This window comes from Procambarus clarkii, chromosome 10 (genome assembly GCF_040958095.1).
Source record: "Procambarus clarkii isolate CNS0578487 chromosome 10, FALCON_Pclarkii_2.0, whole genome shotgun sequence".
In the NCBI taxonomy this organism is placed as follows: Eukaryota; Metazoa; Arthropoda; class Malacostraca; order Decapoda; family Cambaridae; genus Procambarus; species Procambarus clarkii.
In genome coordinates this window covers 22,178,182-22,198,181 of record NC_091159.1, presented here as the reverse complement: position 1 = coordinate 22,198,181, position 20,000 = coordinate 22,178,182, and the positions used below count along the sequence as shown (strand labels likewise).

Genomic DNA, 20,000 nt, shown 5'->3' with positions numbered 1-20,000 from the left:
CAAAATTTATTTGTTGACTAGTTTGTGTTTTTTCATGCTTAGCAGAGTTCATGTACAGTGGCACCTCCAAAATCTGATTTTTTATTGCTACACACCCGATGTTCATTTCCTTGAAATCAACTTTTTTTTAATTCTAATATATTGGCTATTTATCAAAAAATTATCCATATTTTTCATGTAAAACTCAAAATGAAAATGAATCATATAATTTTGTTTCAAATACAGTGTATGATAAATGATTTTTCTTAATTAAGGCACCAGCTATTTTGCCAAATGTTTTGTCCATCTACCAAATTTTAAATATGCAATTCGATGCACATTAGAGGAGTTTACCATTGTTGAGAGTAAGTTGCAATAACATTACTGAAACAAATAACCTGCCCTCCACATGAAATAAAAGTGACAACATTTTCGTTCCACACCATTTGGCGAATTTCACAGGGAAATGTTATTGTCAACTTAGGTGATGGACAACTACCAGGAGAACCTTACTGTAAAGAGATTTAACCCTCATTGCCAGTATCTCTCAGGATCCAGCCCCCTTGCATCATATTTTTTAAAGGATAGGACCATGACCCCAAAATGGTGTATATGACACCAAACCTATCAACTTTCCCATGCCCAAAACTTTTTTTAATTTAAAATTTTCTATGAAATATCGTGGAAACTTGTTCTGATAAACAATTTAGTACATATGGTTTCATAATCATTTTCAAAATAACATTTTCTGCCACTTCCACTGACAAACTCTGACCTCAACTGAATATTTAAAAATCACTATAAATTTTAAGAACAAATATGCTCTGCAGGAAATTATTTTCCCTGATGATCTGGTTTATATCAAATTAATTATTAGTTTATGTTGACAACACTCACATATGGTCTATTATTAGTTTGTAACTTGTTTTTTTTATACACAGCCTTACAAATATACAAAACATTGTAATATCAATTGACCCTTGTTTTTTAATTACCTTTTATTATAAATCATCTGCAACTTCCTAAACAAACTATAGTAATTCCAAAGCTGTACTGTACAAGTTCTGTCACAAAGAAATTAACACAATGAATAACGAGAAAATTTACACAATAACACATGAATGGAAAGTAAAACAAAATATTATTCGAGTGATTTCATGTAAAGCAACACAGCCTCAAAAAGTATAAACAATGTAATACAGTGAAGGGATACATCACATGCTAAAATAAATGTATCTTGAGAAGAAATAATTTATATTACCAAGATAATATTTTAATTGATACTGTACATTAAAAATTTAACCAATGTGTATAAACCATTACTAATATTCGTGTTATATGGCTTTGTAGATTGTATTAAAACAGATTCAATAATATTTCTACAGTATTTGAAATGCTTTTACAATATGTAATTGAAGAAAACCTCTTAAAATCAATTTGGTGAGAATTTTTTGACAAATGAATAAATGGATCATTTATCCACTTTTTACAGAATATTTATGTTGAGAAATTTAAAATTAAAATTTTGTTTGGATGCTTGACATGTAGTACGTATCATAATCTTTAAGGGCTATCTTGTAATGAGAAGTTACCATTATGAGGGCTGATTCTAGCTAATAATTTTCCACTTATATTCTCATAATAGGTTCAATGAGCTGACAATATTTTCAAACCAAGAAAAATATGGTAAGCATTAACACATTTTTTAAGGGTAATTTTCTCAGTGTTGATTTAGTTATGCGTATGATATGCTTTGCTTTAGCAAGTTTCTAAAAAGCTTACTGGGTAGTTAAGCTTGAATCCAATAGAATCAGTATTTTCAAACTCTTCATCCAAGAACTCTGGACTAACATTCAAAGAGCTCTGAGATACATAAAAAAATAGATTGTTTAGCACTATTTCTGTGTTCAGAGAAAAATTAGAAATATGACAAATTGTTTATAGGGTTTCTGTAAACACTATACTTAGGAGAAATCTTCCTATAAATTAGGATATCAAGAATGGCAGAAATATAAATTTCAGTGGGTATAGTGAATTTTATAGAACTGACTTGATTATTAAGTTTTGATAAACATTCATTTGAATTAACATACTGTAATACCATCAACATATCTTAAACCATGGAACAATTCCAGGGGGAGGTAATTTTACAAATTTCGTTTCAAAAAATTATATTATAAGTACAAATTTGAAAACAATAAAGATACAGTAGTGGTTTTTCCATTTCCATAAAAATAAATTAAACATTCTTTTATATATAGTGTTTACAAGATTGATAATGATGTCAGAAGACAGAGATATATAATTCATGGTTTATTTATTCAGACCGCAAGATAAAGAATGTCATCAACAGGAACTTTAGTAAAAATAGTAAAGAACATACATCAAAGCTGATTAAATTAACATCAGGATTGATTGAAACAATGTTTCAGCTGGAAACTAAATCCATGGTTATTTTTCAAATGTGAACAATTAGATTCTATCTCTTGTTCATCTCCGCCTGGGAGCCGCCGGATCACATTCTGTTTTCGCGATTTTGGATTTGATACTGCCGTTTGGCATTCCCATTCAACGGTTCAGTTTGTACAAAGCCTGACGCACCATAGCGCCTTGGGTCACGGGATTGTTGATAGATTTTGAATGCTTTCTGGTTGGTTCTCCTGGCGGTGTCCACCGCCGGCTTGGCCGACAGGTGCCGGGAGTTGGTGGTCTTGATGGTCTCGTAGTGTGCCCTCAGCCGTGGTGGGCTCCTGGTGTGCCCTCAGCCGTGATGGGCTCCTGGTGTGCCCTCAGCCGTGATGGCTCCTGGTGTGCCCTCAGCCGTGATGGGCTCCTGGTGTGCCCTCAGCCGTGATGGCTCCTGGTGTTGCCCTCAGCCGTGATGGGCTCCTGGTGTGCCCTCGGCCGTGATGGGCTCCTATGGTGTGCCCTGGCCGTGATGGGCTCCTGGTGTGCCCTCAGCCATGGTGGGCTCCTGGTGTGCCCTCAGCCGTGATGGGCTCCTGGTGTGCCCTCAACCGTGATGGGCTCCTGGTGTGCCCTCAGCCGTGGTGAGCTCCTGGGTGTGCCCTCAGCCGTGGTGGGCTCCTGGTTGTGCCACTCAGCCGGTGGTGGGGCTCCTGGTGTGCCCTCATGCCGTGGTGGGCTCCTGGTGTGCCCTCAGCCGTGGTGGGCTCCTTGTGTGCCCTCAGCCGTGGTGGGCTCCTGGTGTGCCCTCAGCCATGGTCGGCGGCGGACATCGGCTCTACCGGAGGGCACCGGATGACTTTTTACGTTTCAATTTTTGGGCCGAGTTTTTGGTTTTGCTACCCAGTGTTCTCTGTGTGGAGCGGGGCTGGTGCTTAATTATCACCCTGAGGGACTCCTGGGGCCCCCCCAATCATCTGCCTGACTGTGCGTTTCTTTGACGCCAGGCATTTTAGTGTCTGGTGAGACGCGTCTTCGTTGCGCCATTAGGATTTGCGATTAACCCGATACAGGTACGCCGGGTCCCATCCGATCCAACGACCGTTTTCGCCCCTAAGTAAACAACACCTATGTGAGATGATCTTGTAACAACGCCTATGTGAGATCCTGAAACTGATGAAACAGTTTCCGGATCCACATCAATCAACAGAAAGTAATCACGAGGACATGATTCAGGTGGTAAACCAGGAAAATGTGCAGAGTAATTCAACAATCAGGAAATACTTTGGGAGTGCTTTCAGAGCTTATGAAGTATTCTGAGTGCTGGAGAGAGAACCAGAAGCTTAGGAAAGAGAAAAGCGAAAAATTACCTCATAATAAGAAACCTTGCAAAAGTAGAGGATAAATTAGATGAGGAAATACTTAAAAAAGTTTATTGGTGCAGTGGCGGATCCAAACATTTCCCAGGTAAGAAGGTTAGGGTAATCTAAAGTACTGTACCTGTAAGTAATTATCAAAAGGCAACAAGGCAAGGAGACTATGTAGCAGGATAAGCTAAAGTAAACTGAGTACGCACAACCATTGCAAATCTCGAGCACAGAAGGAATATATTCAGTTTTAAGTTTAACTTATTTATTGTGCACCCCATACCCATCCTGTGGGCTGTAGCGGAAATGATTACAGAGGTACATAATGGGCTCGGGGACTTAACCCCAAAATTCATTTAGCTAAGCAAGTTACAGTTTTGATGAGCTAGTTATAAAATGCACCGCACATTGTCATATCAATAATGGGCTCGAGGACTGTCCCTAAATTAAGCAACTGACATATGTGGAGAAATTATAAATTAGTGCCATAATTTATGTTTATCCTGTACACCACCCCTTAACCAGTGGACAGTGGTGGAATGGTTACATATCACCCAGTTACTACCTGCTGTTAGGAAACTGAATATTTGGCTTATATATCTGATAACAGATCCTTTTGAATGAAATATTTACACATTTCTTGGACATGTGCTATAAAATTGTCTCTGAATTCGCATATATTTTTGCACTTCATGATATAGTAACAGGAGGGTGTGTGAATAAATTTATTGACAGTTTACATTTGGTCAGGTCTACATTTACATTTGGTCAGGTCATTAGAAGGCAATGAAAATTCCCAGAGAGATACATTTATCCAAGTCTAAGCCAATCTGTAGTAACATCTAGGTGTCTAAATGTTTTATTGGATGATCCACAAATGTGTTGCTCTTCTTGCATGATAGTATAATGATAGATGAAATTACTAGTGTCGATTTCACTTTGCCTCAGATCTACAAGGTTTTGGTTAAGTTCTTGGTGCATTATTGCTCTCAGACTGCATATAGGCAATCCAAGATTATAAGAAACTCCTTCTGTGAAGGCAGATTCTTTGGCTAACTCATGAGCTCTATCATGCAAACGTGAGATGGAATCCACGTGAAATGGACTCTGTTACCATCATTAATAATTTTGCTGTATTTGTGTCTAGCTTCAGACACAAGTATGTTATATACAATACATGTTATACAGATTTCTTTCTCATATAACATGTGATGAAACCCAATCGAGGTAACAGCATTCTAGATCTTGTGCTAAAGTCAGAAGATGGCATATTCCGCGAAATCCAGGTATAGATGTTCACTCCTTAATTCCTGTGACCACTATATCTTAAGATGTAATACTATTATAGCAACCCATAAAAAAGGTACAAGACGATGACATTCTAGACTTTCTAGTTTTCAAGGAGACTCATAAAATTCTTCTATATCAGGTAAATGCAGGTAAACTTCAGACACAAGTATGTTATATACAATACATGTTATACAGATTTCTTTCTCATATAACATGTGAAGAAGCCCAATCGAGGTAACAGCATTCTAGATCTTGTGCTAAAGTCAGAAGATGGCATATTCCACGAAATCCAGGTATAGATGTTCACTCCTTAATTCCTGTGACCACTATATCTTAAGATGTAATACTATTATAGCAACCCATAAAAAAGGTACAAGACGATGACATTCTAGACTTTCTAGTTTTCAAGGAGACTCATACAATTTTTCTATATCAGGTAAATGCAGGTAAAATGAGAGGAATTGCAAAATGCCACCTGGAGAGTGTTAATAGATCAAGACGTTGAAGCATCATAGGAAAATTTTGCAAAGATCATAACTGAGCTTATTGAAAAATGCTTGCGAACAAGGAAAGAAAAAAGAACTATTTAGAAAACAAAAGTAGTAAAAAAGTTTCTAACCACAAAATGCAACCTCTGGAAGAAGTATGCAAGTAACTAAAAAAAGAAGGCACCAAGCCGGGGAGACTATGCAGTACCACCTCTGGAAAAAGTATAAGTCTACCAAGGAATAATATAAATTATGACATATACAAAAGAGCATTAAATTCAGCTACTGTACCTAGGAAATTAAACCTGTCAAAAAAAGACTGGTCTACCTTCTTCCAGTCTGGTAGGCTGACCAGACTGGAAGACTGACTGGTAGACCTTCAACCTGGAAGACTGGTAGGTTGACCAGACTGGAAGACTGGTAGACCTTCAACCTGGAAGACTGGTAGACCTTCAACCTGGAAGTCTGGTAGGTTGACCAGACTGGACAAAAAATGTGTAGACCTTCAAATTGTCAGATGTAACACAAACAAGGAGCAACGGTTTCAAGCTCAACAAGCCACAATGTAGGACTGAGAACAGGAGATGCCTTTTCACCCACTGGGTTATAAACCAATGAAACTGCTTACCCGCCGAAGCCGTAAATGCCAAAACTGTGTGGATCTACCTGGAAATGATAATCAAGGCATATGGGGGAACCCTCAACAAGCTGCCGGCTTCCTGTCCTCGTCGAGGCCACTAAGGTTAGTGGCCCTCAGGTAAAACAGGTAAAAGAAACTATGAAAGAAAACTTGCTCAAAACATTAAGAAAGTACTGTACTGTTCAATCCCTGACCGTACAAGTGGTTGGGCACCATTCCTCCCCCCCCCCCCCTCCCATCCCAAACCCTTATCCTGATCCTATCCCAGTGCTATACTGGATAGTCATGGTAGCTTGGCGTGTTCTCCTGACAGTTCCCTTTCCCTCTTAAGATGGCATATGAATTAAAAACATTATTTATGCATGTGATCGGACTTCTTTATTTATTTATTTATTTATGCATATACAAGAATGTACATTGTGAATGTGAGGATACATAATATGGTAATTACAGTCTTGTAAAGCCACTAGTACGCGCAGCGTTTCGGGCAGTTCTTATTTGCTACATTAATTGCGCTCCCTGCCTGATGCCTTGTTTTAATAATTACTTATTCGGACGCTTTATAAGTAATGATAGCTTTAACAGGCATGCAGGCCTCCAAAGGTTTAGTTGCTCTGCATAAGAAATGAACTAAACTAACTCTGAAACACACTAGTAAAATATGTACGAGGTACACTGATGAAATATATAGTGAGGTGAGAGTTTGGGCTGGGAGGCAAGGGCAGGGACAAGAGCTGTCCTGGGGAGCAGGGAAAGGGCCAGGCTGGGGAGCAGGGCAAGAGCCGGGCTCGGGGGCAAGGGCCGAACTCGGGGGCAAGGGGCCGGACTCGGGGGCAAGGGGCCGGACTCGGGGGCAAGGGGCCGGACTCGGGGGCAAGGGCCGTGGCTCGGGGGCAAGGGCCAGACTCGGGGGCAAGAGCTGTGGCTCGGGGGCAAGGTCCGTGCTGGGGAGCAGGGCAAGGGCCGGGCTGGGGGGGCACGGGCCAGGCTAGTTGGGCAGGGGGCCGTGCTAGGGGGCAAGGGCCAGGCTAGGGGACGGGCCGTATTAGGGTTTACAGTCTCCGTGGTGTAGTGGTAAGACACTCGCCTGGCGTTCCGCGAGCGCTATGTCATGGGTTCGTATCCTGGCCGGGGAGGATTTACTGGGCGCAATTCCTTAACTGTAGCCTCTGTTTAACGCAACAGTAAAATGTGTACTTGGATGAAAAAAACGATTCTTCGCGGCAGGGGATCGTATTCCAGGGACCTGCCCGAAACGCTAAGCGTACTAGTGGCTGTACAAGAATGTAACAACTCTTGTATATATCTCAAAAAAGGGGGGGGGGGCAAGGGCCAGGCTAGGGGACAGGGGCCGTGTTAGGGGGCAAGGGCCATGCTAGGAGACAGGGGCCGTGTTAGGGGGGCAAGGGCCGTGCTAGGGGACAGGGGGCCGTGCTAGGGGGCAAGGGCCAGGCTAGCGGACAGGGGCCGGGGGGAGGAGGAGCCCGAGGCAGCAGCAGCTGGTCATCACAACACACCACACGAGCTGCTCCACCGCCCAGGGCCCTGCCTCCTTGACTCACTTGCGTCATCTGAGGTATCTCTTGCCCTCTGCCCTATGCTAACTTGACTCATACTCATCCTTAAGACGTGTTTGACTAAGACAGCCATCCCCTGTTGAGGTGTTAACGGGGTGATGAACAGTAACGTCCCACCAGCCTTGAGTTGGGCTCTCGAGTCACTCTCACGTTATTTTGTTGTTGTCTTGGTTATGTGAAAGGTGTTTATTGTGTGAAGTGTTCGTAAGTGTTTCACGTTATATTGGTATATCACTTACCTCTCAAGACTTGGGTTAGTACTTAGAAAGAGTGACAGTGGTCAAGAGGTACGAGGAATTTGTGGAATTTGGGTCAGATCTTAGTTGCAGCTGTTTTGGGGTACCAATGATAGACAACCAAGCTGGGCTTTATTTCCTGTTGAGCAGGTGTTGCATATGTTGGTAGTGGTATGTTTGCTCATCAATAACCTTGCTCCTTGGGGGAAGGGATGTCCTTCCCCAACCCCCTAAATGTAGAGTGGGTTCTTAGGTAAAAGTTGTTGAGGTTTCACTTTGATTTCGTAGGTCAACATTACAACAACAACCTGTTATGACTGTTCTCTACATTGTCATAAATTTGTTATTTATTAATTATACAGTATACTAGAAGGTACATACATGCTTGTAAAGCCACTAACATGCATAGAGTTTTGTTTGCTTTTATTGATGTGTGACAGTTGGTGGTGTTTGTCATTTTCACCACTTGAGTCACGACACCAAACATTAGGTTCACTGCAAACTATGTGCCAATTTTGCACCACTTTACGTTTACAAATTCCATTTGTCAATCACATATCCTAGACATATAAACTGGTCAGCCATTTCTCGAACTACGCCTTTCATGTTAATTTTATCACAAAATTCCCTTCATTCTCACCATCATAAATTTGCTTCTGCATATATTTATGTTCAGAAATCTTCTCTCACCTGCAATACTAAAACATTGACAAAGATTTTAAAAATCTACCTAAATTTCATTCTTTGCTGAAAGAACTGTATTATCATCATGCATAAAATCTTTATTCAATGTGCTTTTTGATTTTAGGGAGGTACTGTTAGCTTTCCCTGGAACATTGCATTCTGCTGAAGGCCATTAATTTGATTTTGTTTATACAGTACTTCACTGCTGTGTTCATACTGTACTTCCCACATTGTGTGTGTATTACATTTTCTGATTCCATGGCCAGGGTTCCCTTCCTTGGGATCAACTTTTTTTTCTCAATGACCCACCAGAGATACCTGCTCTGAAGGGTTGCATGCTCCCTCTTCTACATGGTGACTCCTTGAATCACCTCGCTTCCAGGCAGGGCATAACAATTTTTCTCGTTTGCTGGGCCTGATGATAGGGAGGAAACAACCTTCATAACTTTGAAAAAGTATAGCATGTTGAGGCATTCTGACTCACCTGGTTGTATTTGGTGTGAATGAGCTACGTGCTTGTGCATGTTAAAGACCTGTCTACAATGCTGGCACTGCTACTGTGGGTGTTAGGGGTCATGCACTTGAGATCAAGGTGTGCTTGGGTAACAGACACAAATTTTGTGATTCCCCAACAGCTTATGGTATCCCTCGTTTAGTGTTTGAAGTCAGCATTCAGTGTTTGCTTTCCCTGCATCTAGCTTGCCTGCCTGTCTGTGTAACAGTTTGGGTGGTTGGCACTCCTCATCCCTATGGGATTTATTGTCTGGTATGTTTATTTGGACACATTTCTCACTCTTGGATAAAGTAGAAGTTTTGGTACATTGGTCACCCAGTTGCAAGCAAGTCTGTTTGTTCATGTGCCACCGTGAAGCCATTTCCATTTATCTTCTAGGTCTGATGGCTGTCGGATTTCCTCATGTCAGCACTGTTGTCGTATGCAATATAGTGGCATTCAGGCATACGAAAACTATGCTATGTACCCTGTTTGCCTTATTTACCTTGGAGTGCCAAATTTCTTTCAAACATTGGCTTGTTTTGTTGAGCCTTTGCTGTTTGCTGTTCTTGTTTTTGGATTGATCTCTGCTCTCCAAGCTTCCCATGCCATGTAGAGTGAACCAGAATCTGGCTCTGGCTTCAGATATGTTATGATGGGTCTCGGGGCAGCCCTGTTGTGATTAGCTGACACTTGGCGATACCAGAGCTAGGCTGAAGGTGGCCCACTAGAAAGTTCATTTGATTGCATTCTGTGCATGCTGTGCTGTACTGCATCAAACATTTCTTGTAGTTTTTCATGATATTTAATATTGCAGGCATTATGCTGTGGACGGTGGAGTTGGAAGGTGGCCCACAGCGTGTTAACCATGCTGCTGTTGCAGTGGGGGAAAAAATATATTCGTTTGGTGGCTACTGCACCGGAGAAAACTATCGAACCATCCGAAACATGGATGTACATGTTTTAGACACAGGTAAACAACAATAGTAATAACATAATAATAGTTGAAATAACACTGATGTTCACTTTTTAAGTACAATATTGTTTACTTCATATTATTAATATATTAGGATCTACAATTTGTGACGGTGAAGGATTTCTATTTTTGCATATACATAGTTGTGTCAGGGTATAATAATTTCCAAATTCCTGAGCACCCATATTCATTGTTGCACCCCTGCCTAAATTTGCTCTTGGACATATTTTGGTTTCACATTGTTGCAGACAGGAAGCCTGTTGGGATTATTGAGGGTACCCCCTAGGCCAACAACTGACAATTCCCAAGTTGCATTCTCTCTAGTTTCCCAACTCCATATTGTAAAGACATGTGCTAAATGCCTCGTTTTGCCTTTGAATTGAACCCGGGACCATTTGGTTGTGAGCCAACTGCACTTGTCACTGGACTACAGATCACTATCCCTAGATATGAGCACCCTGCAGGAACCACTGTATTAATGGTGATGTATCCAGAGTGCACTGTGGATCTTGCCTGGTAACACAGTTGAATGGCATAATTTTGAAGTGTTTATTCACTATTCACTGAAGCCTGTATTTCTCTTTCAGTTACATATAGATGGAAAGCAATTGAAGTTCGACAAGACCGTAGAACAGTGCCATTTCAGAGATATGGTCATACGGCTGTTGCCTTTGGTCATTTGGTGTATGTTTGGGGTGGAAGAAATGATAACACTGCTTGCAATGTTCTTTTCTGTTTTGACACAAGTAAGTGACTGCTAAAATGTTATATAATTAATACAAGCATTTTAGTAGCAAAATTAGGTACAATTACATTTAGGTTAATAAATCATTTTATTTCGTTATTGCTTTATTGTGAATGATATTTCTGCCCATATTTTTGCCTTGCACAATATTTTGAATCTGTTTATTACAGGTACGCACAAATGGTCAGTTCCGGCAGTCACTGGTGCAGTTCCTGAAGCCAGGGATGGACATTCAGCATGTATTATCAATGATCACATGTACATTTTCTCTGGATATCTTGAGTACTTGGAATCATACACTCAAGATGTACATACATTAAACCTAAGAACAATGACCTGGGTTTATGTCAGGACTATTGTAAGTAAGATTGATTTTCAAATACAGTTTAATACTTAAATATAGTAAAGGAAATAGACTGTCATCATGATTTTTATCCCATTTTTCTTGGAGCTGATACCTCAACAGCTATCAGCTCCGAGAGTGTTGGGAGCATACAGTATAAGAAAGATAGATACTGTGTGTACAGTGTAAGAAAATGTGAAAGATATAAGAAAATTTTATCTCTAAATTTTTCATACTGCATGTTAGCAACCCAGCATCACACTAGCAGTCAAATAAGAGCAATGTGATATGCATATGGGAAAATGGTTTTCCAATCTGATATACTATTTACTTGTCTACTAGGTCATAAAGCAAGGTGAATAGTTCTCCAAGAATTGCCTTGAATATGTCAATTCACTTCATGGTCATCCAATCCTCCTATCATCACATTTGCTTAAATACTATTTTCTTTATTATTGTCATTATTGATTTGTTTGAGATAAACTATAAGATGACTGTACAGTATACTTTACAATCTTACATTTTTACTGACTTACACTTAATATCTTTAAATTTTATTTACATTCCTTACATTGTTTATATAAATAAAACTGCATCACACATGTTTAATTCTTAGATTTTTACATCATCTCTCACCTGTACGTTCATTAAACTCATTTATATTTCTAACTGACCACATCTCTTTCTGTCTTATTCTTCATAACAAGGGCTTTCAACACCAGCTACTTCCCTTCCTCAACTCGCCCTGCTCTCAATTTCATTTGTAAATGTCTCCTTGTCATCAAAGAGGAAGCAGCTGGCAATAGTATATATACAACAGTACTTTACAGACTGAAGATCTTTCAGAAATATGGGTAAATAGTTTCCATGATTTGGCACCCATTTATATAATTACTTTCAGAAATATAGAAAATTGCAAACTTCATTACAATTTTCATGAAATGAAACAAAATGCTAATAAAAGGCCAGTTTTCATGATGTTCAATTCTTGCAAGTTACTAACAAAAATAACCAGGAATAGAATAGTGAAGCATCTGAAAAAAAGTTATAAAAAGAAAGGTTCATAGAAGGAGAAGCTTGACTAACAATCAAACTGTTAGTCTGTTCCTATGACAGTGGCCAAAATTGAACAGGAAGTGAGGGATGGGTATACTATATTATCTTGGACTGCCTGAACATAATAATTTGGGAGCACCACAACAGTTGTTCCCAATTGGCCTATATTAGGTGGTTTTATTTATCTATTCATTCTATTTTTAAAACCTGTTAAACTCTTCATCTCATTGATGCTAACTAGCAGCCCATTCCTTTCATCCACAACTCTGTTTCTAAACCAATACTTTTCTATATCCTTCCTAAAACAAAAATTTCCAACTCATACCTATTGTTGCAGGTTCTGATCTATTGTGACAGTTTCAGAATCCTCTTTATATCCCCTTTATTTATGCCCTTTACCCACTTGAAAACCTCGGTCATATCCCCCCTTATCCTGCATCTGTAGTGAGTGCAAATTAATGTACTGCACTAGTACTTCAGTCTCTCTTTGTAAAAGGACCCAAGACCTGGTAATCAGCATTTATAATCATTTCCTATTTTCTTTAATTCAGCAGGAATTAAGTCAAGAATTAATTCAGCAAGAATTAATTTAGGGTGTCATGCATATTCTATAGTACAGCAACCAGACCTGCACAGTGTAATCTAAGTGAAGCCTTAGTGGAGCACTTCATGTGACCGACCGACCTCTAATTTCTAATCATATCTTGGTCTACCTTATATTTGTTCAAAAACTCCAAGCTCCTACCTCAGCAAATATTATCTCCACTTACCAAGAAGCAACCAACAGGCTTTTGCTCTCATTGCTTGACAATATATTATGTATTTTATTCACTATGTCACTCAGCTCTGCTCCTGGAAAAATGTACCCCAAATTCTGTTTCTTGTGTCCCTGGAGCAAAAGGCCCTAGCCATATAATACACCTGGAATCCCTAACAACCAAGATTCCCCTACCTTTTGTGTTGCATTATACAGCTTCTCTACCGTCTGAGTTTATCCTTAAATTCACCCCTCCTATATGGAGATGGGGTTTGTCATCTCAACCATGTTCTTAATAATTAGTTATCGTTGAACACTGTGGACTTGGTTCCTCCTTTGCCCACCACTTTCCAGTTTGCTTGGTGGGTACTTTCATGCCTCTGTTGTAGATCCTCCTGCCTCATATTCATTACTAACGTCTTGAACCCCATAAGACATGTCACTTGTTCCTTGATCCTGTCAATCTCTGACCTAAGTGTTATTCAGAGTTTGTCTAGTGGTGCAGTCATGATGTGTGACATTGTTGAGCCCAATAGTAATCCAGTAACTAAAGAGACTGAGAAATAAACTGACATAATATGAAAGGTACTAAAATGGATACATACACAACTGATGATAAGAAAATAAGAGTAATTGGGAGAGATGCAGCATGAGACTGGAAAGCAATGAGTGATAACCCTTTCTGTTCCTGTTCTTTATAAGTTATCTTCTTGATAAATTTGAGTACTGTAATTCATGTCAATATTTACTGATAATGCTAAGATGATGAGAATAAATACAAACAAGAGCTGCAAAATGCTGCAGGAGGACCAAAATAGGCTACAAGAATGGTCAGAATTCTACAGTTCAGCCTTAGTAAATGCAAAGTTATAAGAATGTAGACACGAGAAAGAAGACCAGAAGAACATTATAGACTGAGAGGGACATAGGCCTCAGCAAGGGAAACAAATCTTAGGAGTAAAGAAAACAGTCTCATACCAGAAGCACACACAACTCTTTCGAAATCAAAGCTAAAAATCTTGAACATCTTATACAACATATTGTACATTAGACCAGTCCCAGAGAATGTGGTACTTGCATGTAACCAATGCCAGTGCCACACAATTATGAAACACACACAACTGAGACGGTCCAAATATTTGCTACGAAAGCTGTCATCGGAAAAATGACAACAAACTCAAAAGAATCGAACTCACAAACATTGAGGGGAAGAAGATTCAGTGTTACGGTCATAACCAGAAGAAACTGAAAGACAATGTGAACAGACAGAAATTGTTCCAGATAAGATGTAGGACAAAAGGGCACACTCACGTGGATAAATTATTCATTGTATTTTACACTCAAAACAAAGTAAATTTTCTGCTAATGTAGTGTATTTCACATTTTTAACCTGATCAAACAAAATGACAGGACAATCATAAGTGTTAGGGGAAGTCTCTATTTTTAGATACTGGTAGAACAAATTACATTTTGTGTAGCCTGTAGAATATTAACTGCTTAACTGATGCATTCAATCTAATGTGTGTATGTATGTGTGTGTATATATATATACATACATACATACATACATACATACATACATACATACATACATACATACATACATACATACATACATGTTAATGTATTTGTTTTTCTATAATTAGGGCCAGGCTCCAGTGTATAGAGACTTCCACACAGCCACTGGAGTTGATGGAGTTATGTATGTATGGGGTGGAAGAGAGGTAGCTAGTGGATGGTATGATTCCCCAGAGCATGAGGAATATGGGTCAGATCTCTATGCCTTGGACACAACTGCAAGGCGATGGAGTATTGTGCCTTGTTCAGGCTGCATTCCAGTTGGTCGGAGATCTCACTCTGCATGTGAGTATCTTCATGTATTCTAAATATCTCTAAGGAAACTTTTAAAGAATGTGTATTTGCAATTCATTTAGTATGCATTTTCAAGAGAGAATTTTTCCAGATTTAAATATGTGACCACAATTACAAAGCTTATTATTTTAATTACATTTAATTGATTACATATAATAGTGAGTTTTTGTGTTTTTATGTAAATAAATTGCATGTGTATATAGAAAAGATTTTCTTAGTGTACAGTTGTGTGATTCAGTAGTTCAGTAGGGGCCTTGTGACTTTTCCTACCCAAAGTCTACCTAAATTAAGTAAAATTTGTAGAGTAATTTCTAACCCAAGTTAACCCTTTCGCTGGGATTCATTGCAGTTCTAATGAGAAATGTATCAACTCAATACTTGATCAATTGTTTTTCAAAAGCATAGAATATCATATATACAATAAATGCAGCACCTTATTTGCTTCCCTGAGCAATAGCCGTGGATTCACCCAGGTCAGTGTTGTTTCACTTGGCCCGGTGCAACTGAATCCTACAAGAAAAATAACTTTAGAATGTCTTGTCCTGTAAGTGGGCAGTAGAAAGCTTACCTCATATCACCACCAAGAGAAACCACATTCCCTATGATACTAAAGAATGTATAAAACCATTCAACACCCCATCCGAACAATCATTTTGAGCACTAGGGTGACCAATTGTTGTTTTAAACTAACATAACTTGCAACTACAGTACTTCGATACCTGATTGACTGTGGTGGTCTACAATAGGCATGTCAAACTGAGGGTCCCCCGAGGGCCATATGAGTCACATTTATGTTGCCATGAGGGCCATACACAACAACTAATTGTAGTCATTTAATAAAAATTATTGCAGAATATTTTTATTACTTAAAATTTTTTATTACTTTATTACTGCGGCCCTTTGTGCAAGCCGCAGGTGTGCCCACGGGCTACATGTTTGACATGTCTAGTCTACAAGACAATCAAGATTCTGATGAGACTGTCGATACCTGTCAGTGACCAGATGCTGGTCATATGATATTGGCCTTAGAACATATGCTCTGAGGAGAGCACATTATCCTGCTTAAAACACTATATCCTGTTATGTAGAAATTTAATAAATGGGCAATTATAGTGAAATGTAGTGCTGAGAATGGGTGGGTGGTTGCTTGAGGGACTGTGACTTATTTCCAATTTCCATGGGCATCAGATGATTGCCTACTCTCATAGGCAAGTATAGAGAGATGTGGAGATGTGTACAGTACAGTATATGCATGTAGATAAAAGGGAATTTCTGTAACTAAAGGTTAAGTAGTATGTTCTTTAGTAAAGTTAGTGTAAAATTTATGAATCTATATTTCTAAAAACATTTTAGCAATAAACTTTTATATTTCAGTTGTGTACAGAAGGCAGATCTACATATTTGGCGGTTTCAACAGTAGAGAAAAACAACACTTTAACGACTTGCATAGATTTGATCCAGGTAAGTGTGATTTAATGCCCCTAATACAGGGTTGCCATATGTGAGCAGTCAAAATCCAGGACACCTCCATTAACAGTCACCACGACTCTGCCCCCACCCATCACACATTTTAGGCCTTTGGCAGTATATATATATATATACAGTATATTGTTGCACTCTACCACACGCTTTAAATTTTTTTCTAATATAATTTTTGTTCATTCTTTAGTATTATGATAAAAAATGAACTGTATAATCTAAATTGGGCATAACAAGAGCAAGATAATGCTGAAGAATAATGTTAGATGGCTTATTGCTAATATTTATTCCGTACAATTATGCATTTTGATTTTCCAATTTTGACATTGTCCAGCAGGTGTCTTGTAATCATTATCGTTACATAAGCCTAGAACTAATATATTCTTCAATTTTAGACTGCATCTGACAAACTTTCTTCCATTTTAAAGGCCTATCTAGATTATCATACAGTATAGTGATTTTGAGTCTTCGTAATGTATTTTTGTTTTGCGTAAAAATTTGCAAACGATACTGTTCAATTCTGTGTGTAAATTGTTTATATATATATAGTAAACAACAGAGATCCCAGAACAGAGCTCTGTGGCACTCTACATGTAATGACTTCCAGTTTGATCTTATCACCATTTATGCTAATCCTCTGTTTACTTTTAAATAGCCATTGCCTTAATCCTCCTCAATACCATGCACCTCAAACTTACTTTCACATAAGAAATCTTTCATGATGCACCAAATTAAAGGCTTTTCTGAAGTATAGAATGCCACAACTCTTTCCACTATTAACTGCTTGAAATATGGTGGGAAAAGAATAAGAGCAAATTTGTTACAGACAATTTTCTTGATTTGTGCTATAGAGCAACATTTTGCAACCCGTTCTCGCACTTGCTTATAGTAAATATTGGCTTATTTAATAAGTGCATATGTGACATACTAATTGATAGTAAATATTTTAGTTTACCTTGAAAAGCTTCATAGAAAACACCGACCTCACCTAACCTTCTTAGTATGTTAAGATAAGCATCTTATTGTTTCTTATTTACAATTATTACTTAACCTATCAACGGTATAGGTTAAGTAATAATTGTAATTAAGAAGCAATAAGATGCTTATCTTAACATACTAAGAAGGTTAGGTGAGGTCGGTGTTTTCTATGAAGCTTTTCAAGGTAAATTAAAATATTTACAATCAATTAGTATGTCACATATGCACTTATTAAATAAGCCAATATTTGCTATAAGCAAGTGCGAGAACGGGTTGCATTTTGTGTATTTTGCATGCATTCAATGACAACTTTCACTAGTGATACAGTTGAGTACAAGAGGTTGATGAACATGCATCTACCATGGTATCTCAGTGTACACTAATAAATACAGTGGAACCTCGAGTGACGAGCGACTCCAGTTATGAGTGAGCCACTTGCAGAAAATTTGTCTTGATTGATGAGCTTTTGTTCGATTAACGAGCAAACTACATGGTGCTTCCCAGTGTTCCCGCTGGTTCTCAGATGCCTCTGATGACAATGTTGTTGTTGTTTTGCAAGACGAGCATTTTACATGACGAGCTCGGAGCCGGAACAGATTAAATTCGTTAATCGAGGCGCCACTGTATTATAGTAAGTTATAGGCTTACTCAAAGAGTAATTTCTGTTTTATTTTTTTACCATAAAATTTAATTTTAATTTATTAGCAGCTTCATTGGTACTCATTAGTGCCCCGTACAACAATATTGTATATCCTGATCAACCTGTTTTTTCCTTCAGTGACCCATCATTGGGAAGAAGTTCAGACGCTTGGTAAAGGTCCTTGTCCAAGACGAAGACAATCATGTTGCATAGTAAACTCCAAGATGTTTCTGTTTGGTGGTACTAGGTAAGTTTAATGCTTTTCATCACCATCTGGGCTGGACGGTAGAGCAACAGTCTCGCTTCATGCAGGTTGGCGTTCAATCCCCGACTGTCCAAGTGGTTGGGCACCATTCCTTTCCCCCATCCCATCCCAAATCCTTATCTCTTCCAAGTGCTATATACTGCAGTTGTAAATGCTTGGTGCTTTCTCCCGATAAGAAGAAATCGGGCGTTTTCTCCAGATTTCTCACCATCTACAGTATTGCTTTAATTAGGATATTTTGGGGCAGGGTTTCAACTATGGGAGCAGGCAGTGGCAAAACCAGCCAAACTTAACCATAAAATTACTGAACTTTAGATTCTCTCACTACTATTTTGACAACCAGTTTTACAAAAAATGGGTGCCTAAGCCTCCCTCCACCCTTATAGCTGTTTTGCAATATTTATGATACTAATATATAATATTTTTATGCACAGTTAATTTGGCTTGAGACCCTTTAAGAATATAAGTGTTATTGCCTTGTTTAATATTTTCATTTATTTGTTTCATGCCTTAAGTTCACACCAGTTTGTTATTTTTTACCAATAGAATAATGCCTCTGAAGTTGTAACACTGAGAATGTTTATCCTTCAATTTATACTTTGGCACAATCACAGCTTTCTTTGAAATGATCTGGTAGATCCGTTTGCAGCTGCTGATTTTCCACATTTTAACGTCTGCACTAATACTTTTATCTTTATCTAATTTATCTTTAAATGAATTATGACGTCAATGCCATCAACAATTAATTTTTGCTTATTTTTATTAGTAAGTATAAACATTGTGAATGAAAGAGTTTAACATTTTGTTGTGCCCAGCCTACCTTGTAGTGCACTGTGGGTGGCCCGCCGGGCCATGCAAAGTGTTAATACTTTCCCCTAACTTGTGGATGCCTCTACCCTTCCCCTCCCCCTCTTGCCTTTCCCCTTGTCCTCCCTCCCACATCAACTCCCCTCCCCCGTTTATCCTTCCCGCCCCCCTAATTAACCCTTCTTCACTTTCAAAAAATATAATATTATGAAGAAATGAAACAAATTTGTGTTTTCTGTTGATGAAAAAGTCTTTGGACATCTGAATGAATATTTTTCATTTGACTACACTGTACATTAATTTAATCCTTGAAAATTGGGTGGATGGGTGTGAATAATTAATAATATTTCTTAAATTATTGAACTTGACCTACCGTGACCAACTTATGTCAGTCCCATACCCCAGATCATTACACCTACAAAATTTGGGCAAGGCTAAATCCAAGCATGGGGCCTCCAACTTTGAACAGACACACAGACATTCTCTCTTATAATACATAATGCAAATATAGTACAAAGATTGGTGCATAGTATTCTTACATTAAAGACAAATTTTAATTACTGTACTTTTCAGCCCGAAGGACAATTATGAAGAAGTTACAACGCCAGAAGAAGTTTTATTTGAAGAACAAACAGATCGGCATCTTAAAGATCATAATGATCTTCATGTCCTAGATTTTGGTAAGTAGTTTTGTATTAGCAGTAAATACATGTATATTTTTTGTCTGGCTTACTAAGTTTTAAGTATACCTAGTTTGGTTACCTTTTGGTTTTGTCATTGTTTAATATTTTAGAAGTTTCCATGTGATATTTTTAACTCCTATTATATATATGACCTCCCAGAGGGAGTGAGCCATACATGTTGGATGTAAGGGAGATAGGCAACCTGTGTATAACTGCACTAACAGGGATTATCTTGAGGT

General features: G+C 38.6%; 1 protein-coding gene across 3 annotated transcripts in view; it reads left to right on the top strand.

Annotated features, from left to right (window-relative positions):
* Positions 1-7,639: 7,639 nt before the first annotated feature.
* The window catches only part of LOC123746666 (kelch domain-containing protein 3), a 14,365-nt gene continuing 2,004 nt past the window's right edge, over positions 7,640-20,000 (top strand). Inside the window, exons 1-8 of one of the 3 annotated variants that reach the window (XM_045728342.2) lie at positions 7,640-7,746; positions 9,978-10,133; positions 10,724-10,882; positions 11,052-11,239; positions 14,684-14,900; positions 16,284-16,370; positions 18,145-18,253; positions 19,652-19,758. In XM_045728342.2, coding sequence (XP_045584298.1) covers positions 9,983-10,133; positions 10,724-10,882; positions 11,052-11,239; positions 14,684-14,900; positions 16,284-16,370; positions 18,145-18,253; positions 19,652-19,758 — 1,018 coding nt within the window. In that variant the 5' untranslated portion in view covers positions 7,640-7,746; positions 9,978-9,982. Of the gene's footprint in view, positions 7,747-7,816; positions 7,952-9,977; positions 10,134-10,723; positions 10,883-11,051; positions 11,240-14,683; positions 14,901-16,283; positions 16,371-18,144; positions 18,254-19,651; positions 19,759-20,000 lie in introns of those variants that run through there. The other 2 variants (XM_045728336.2, XM_045728351.2) reach the window with 2 other exon arrangements.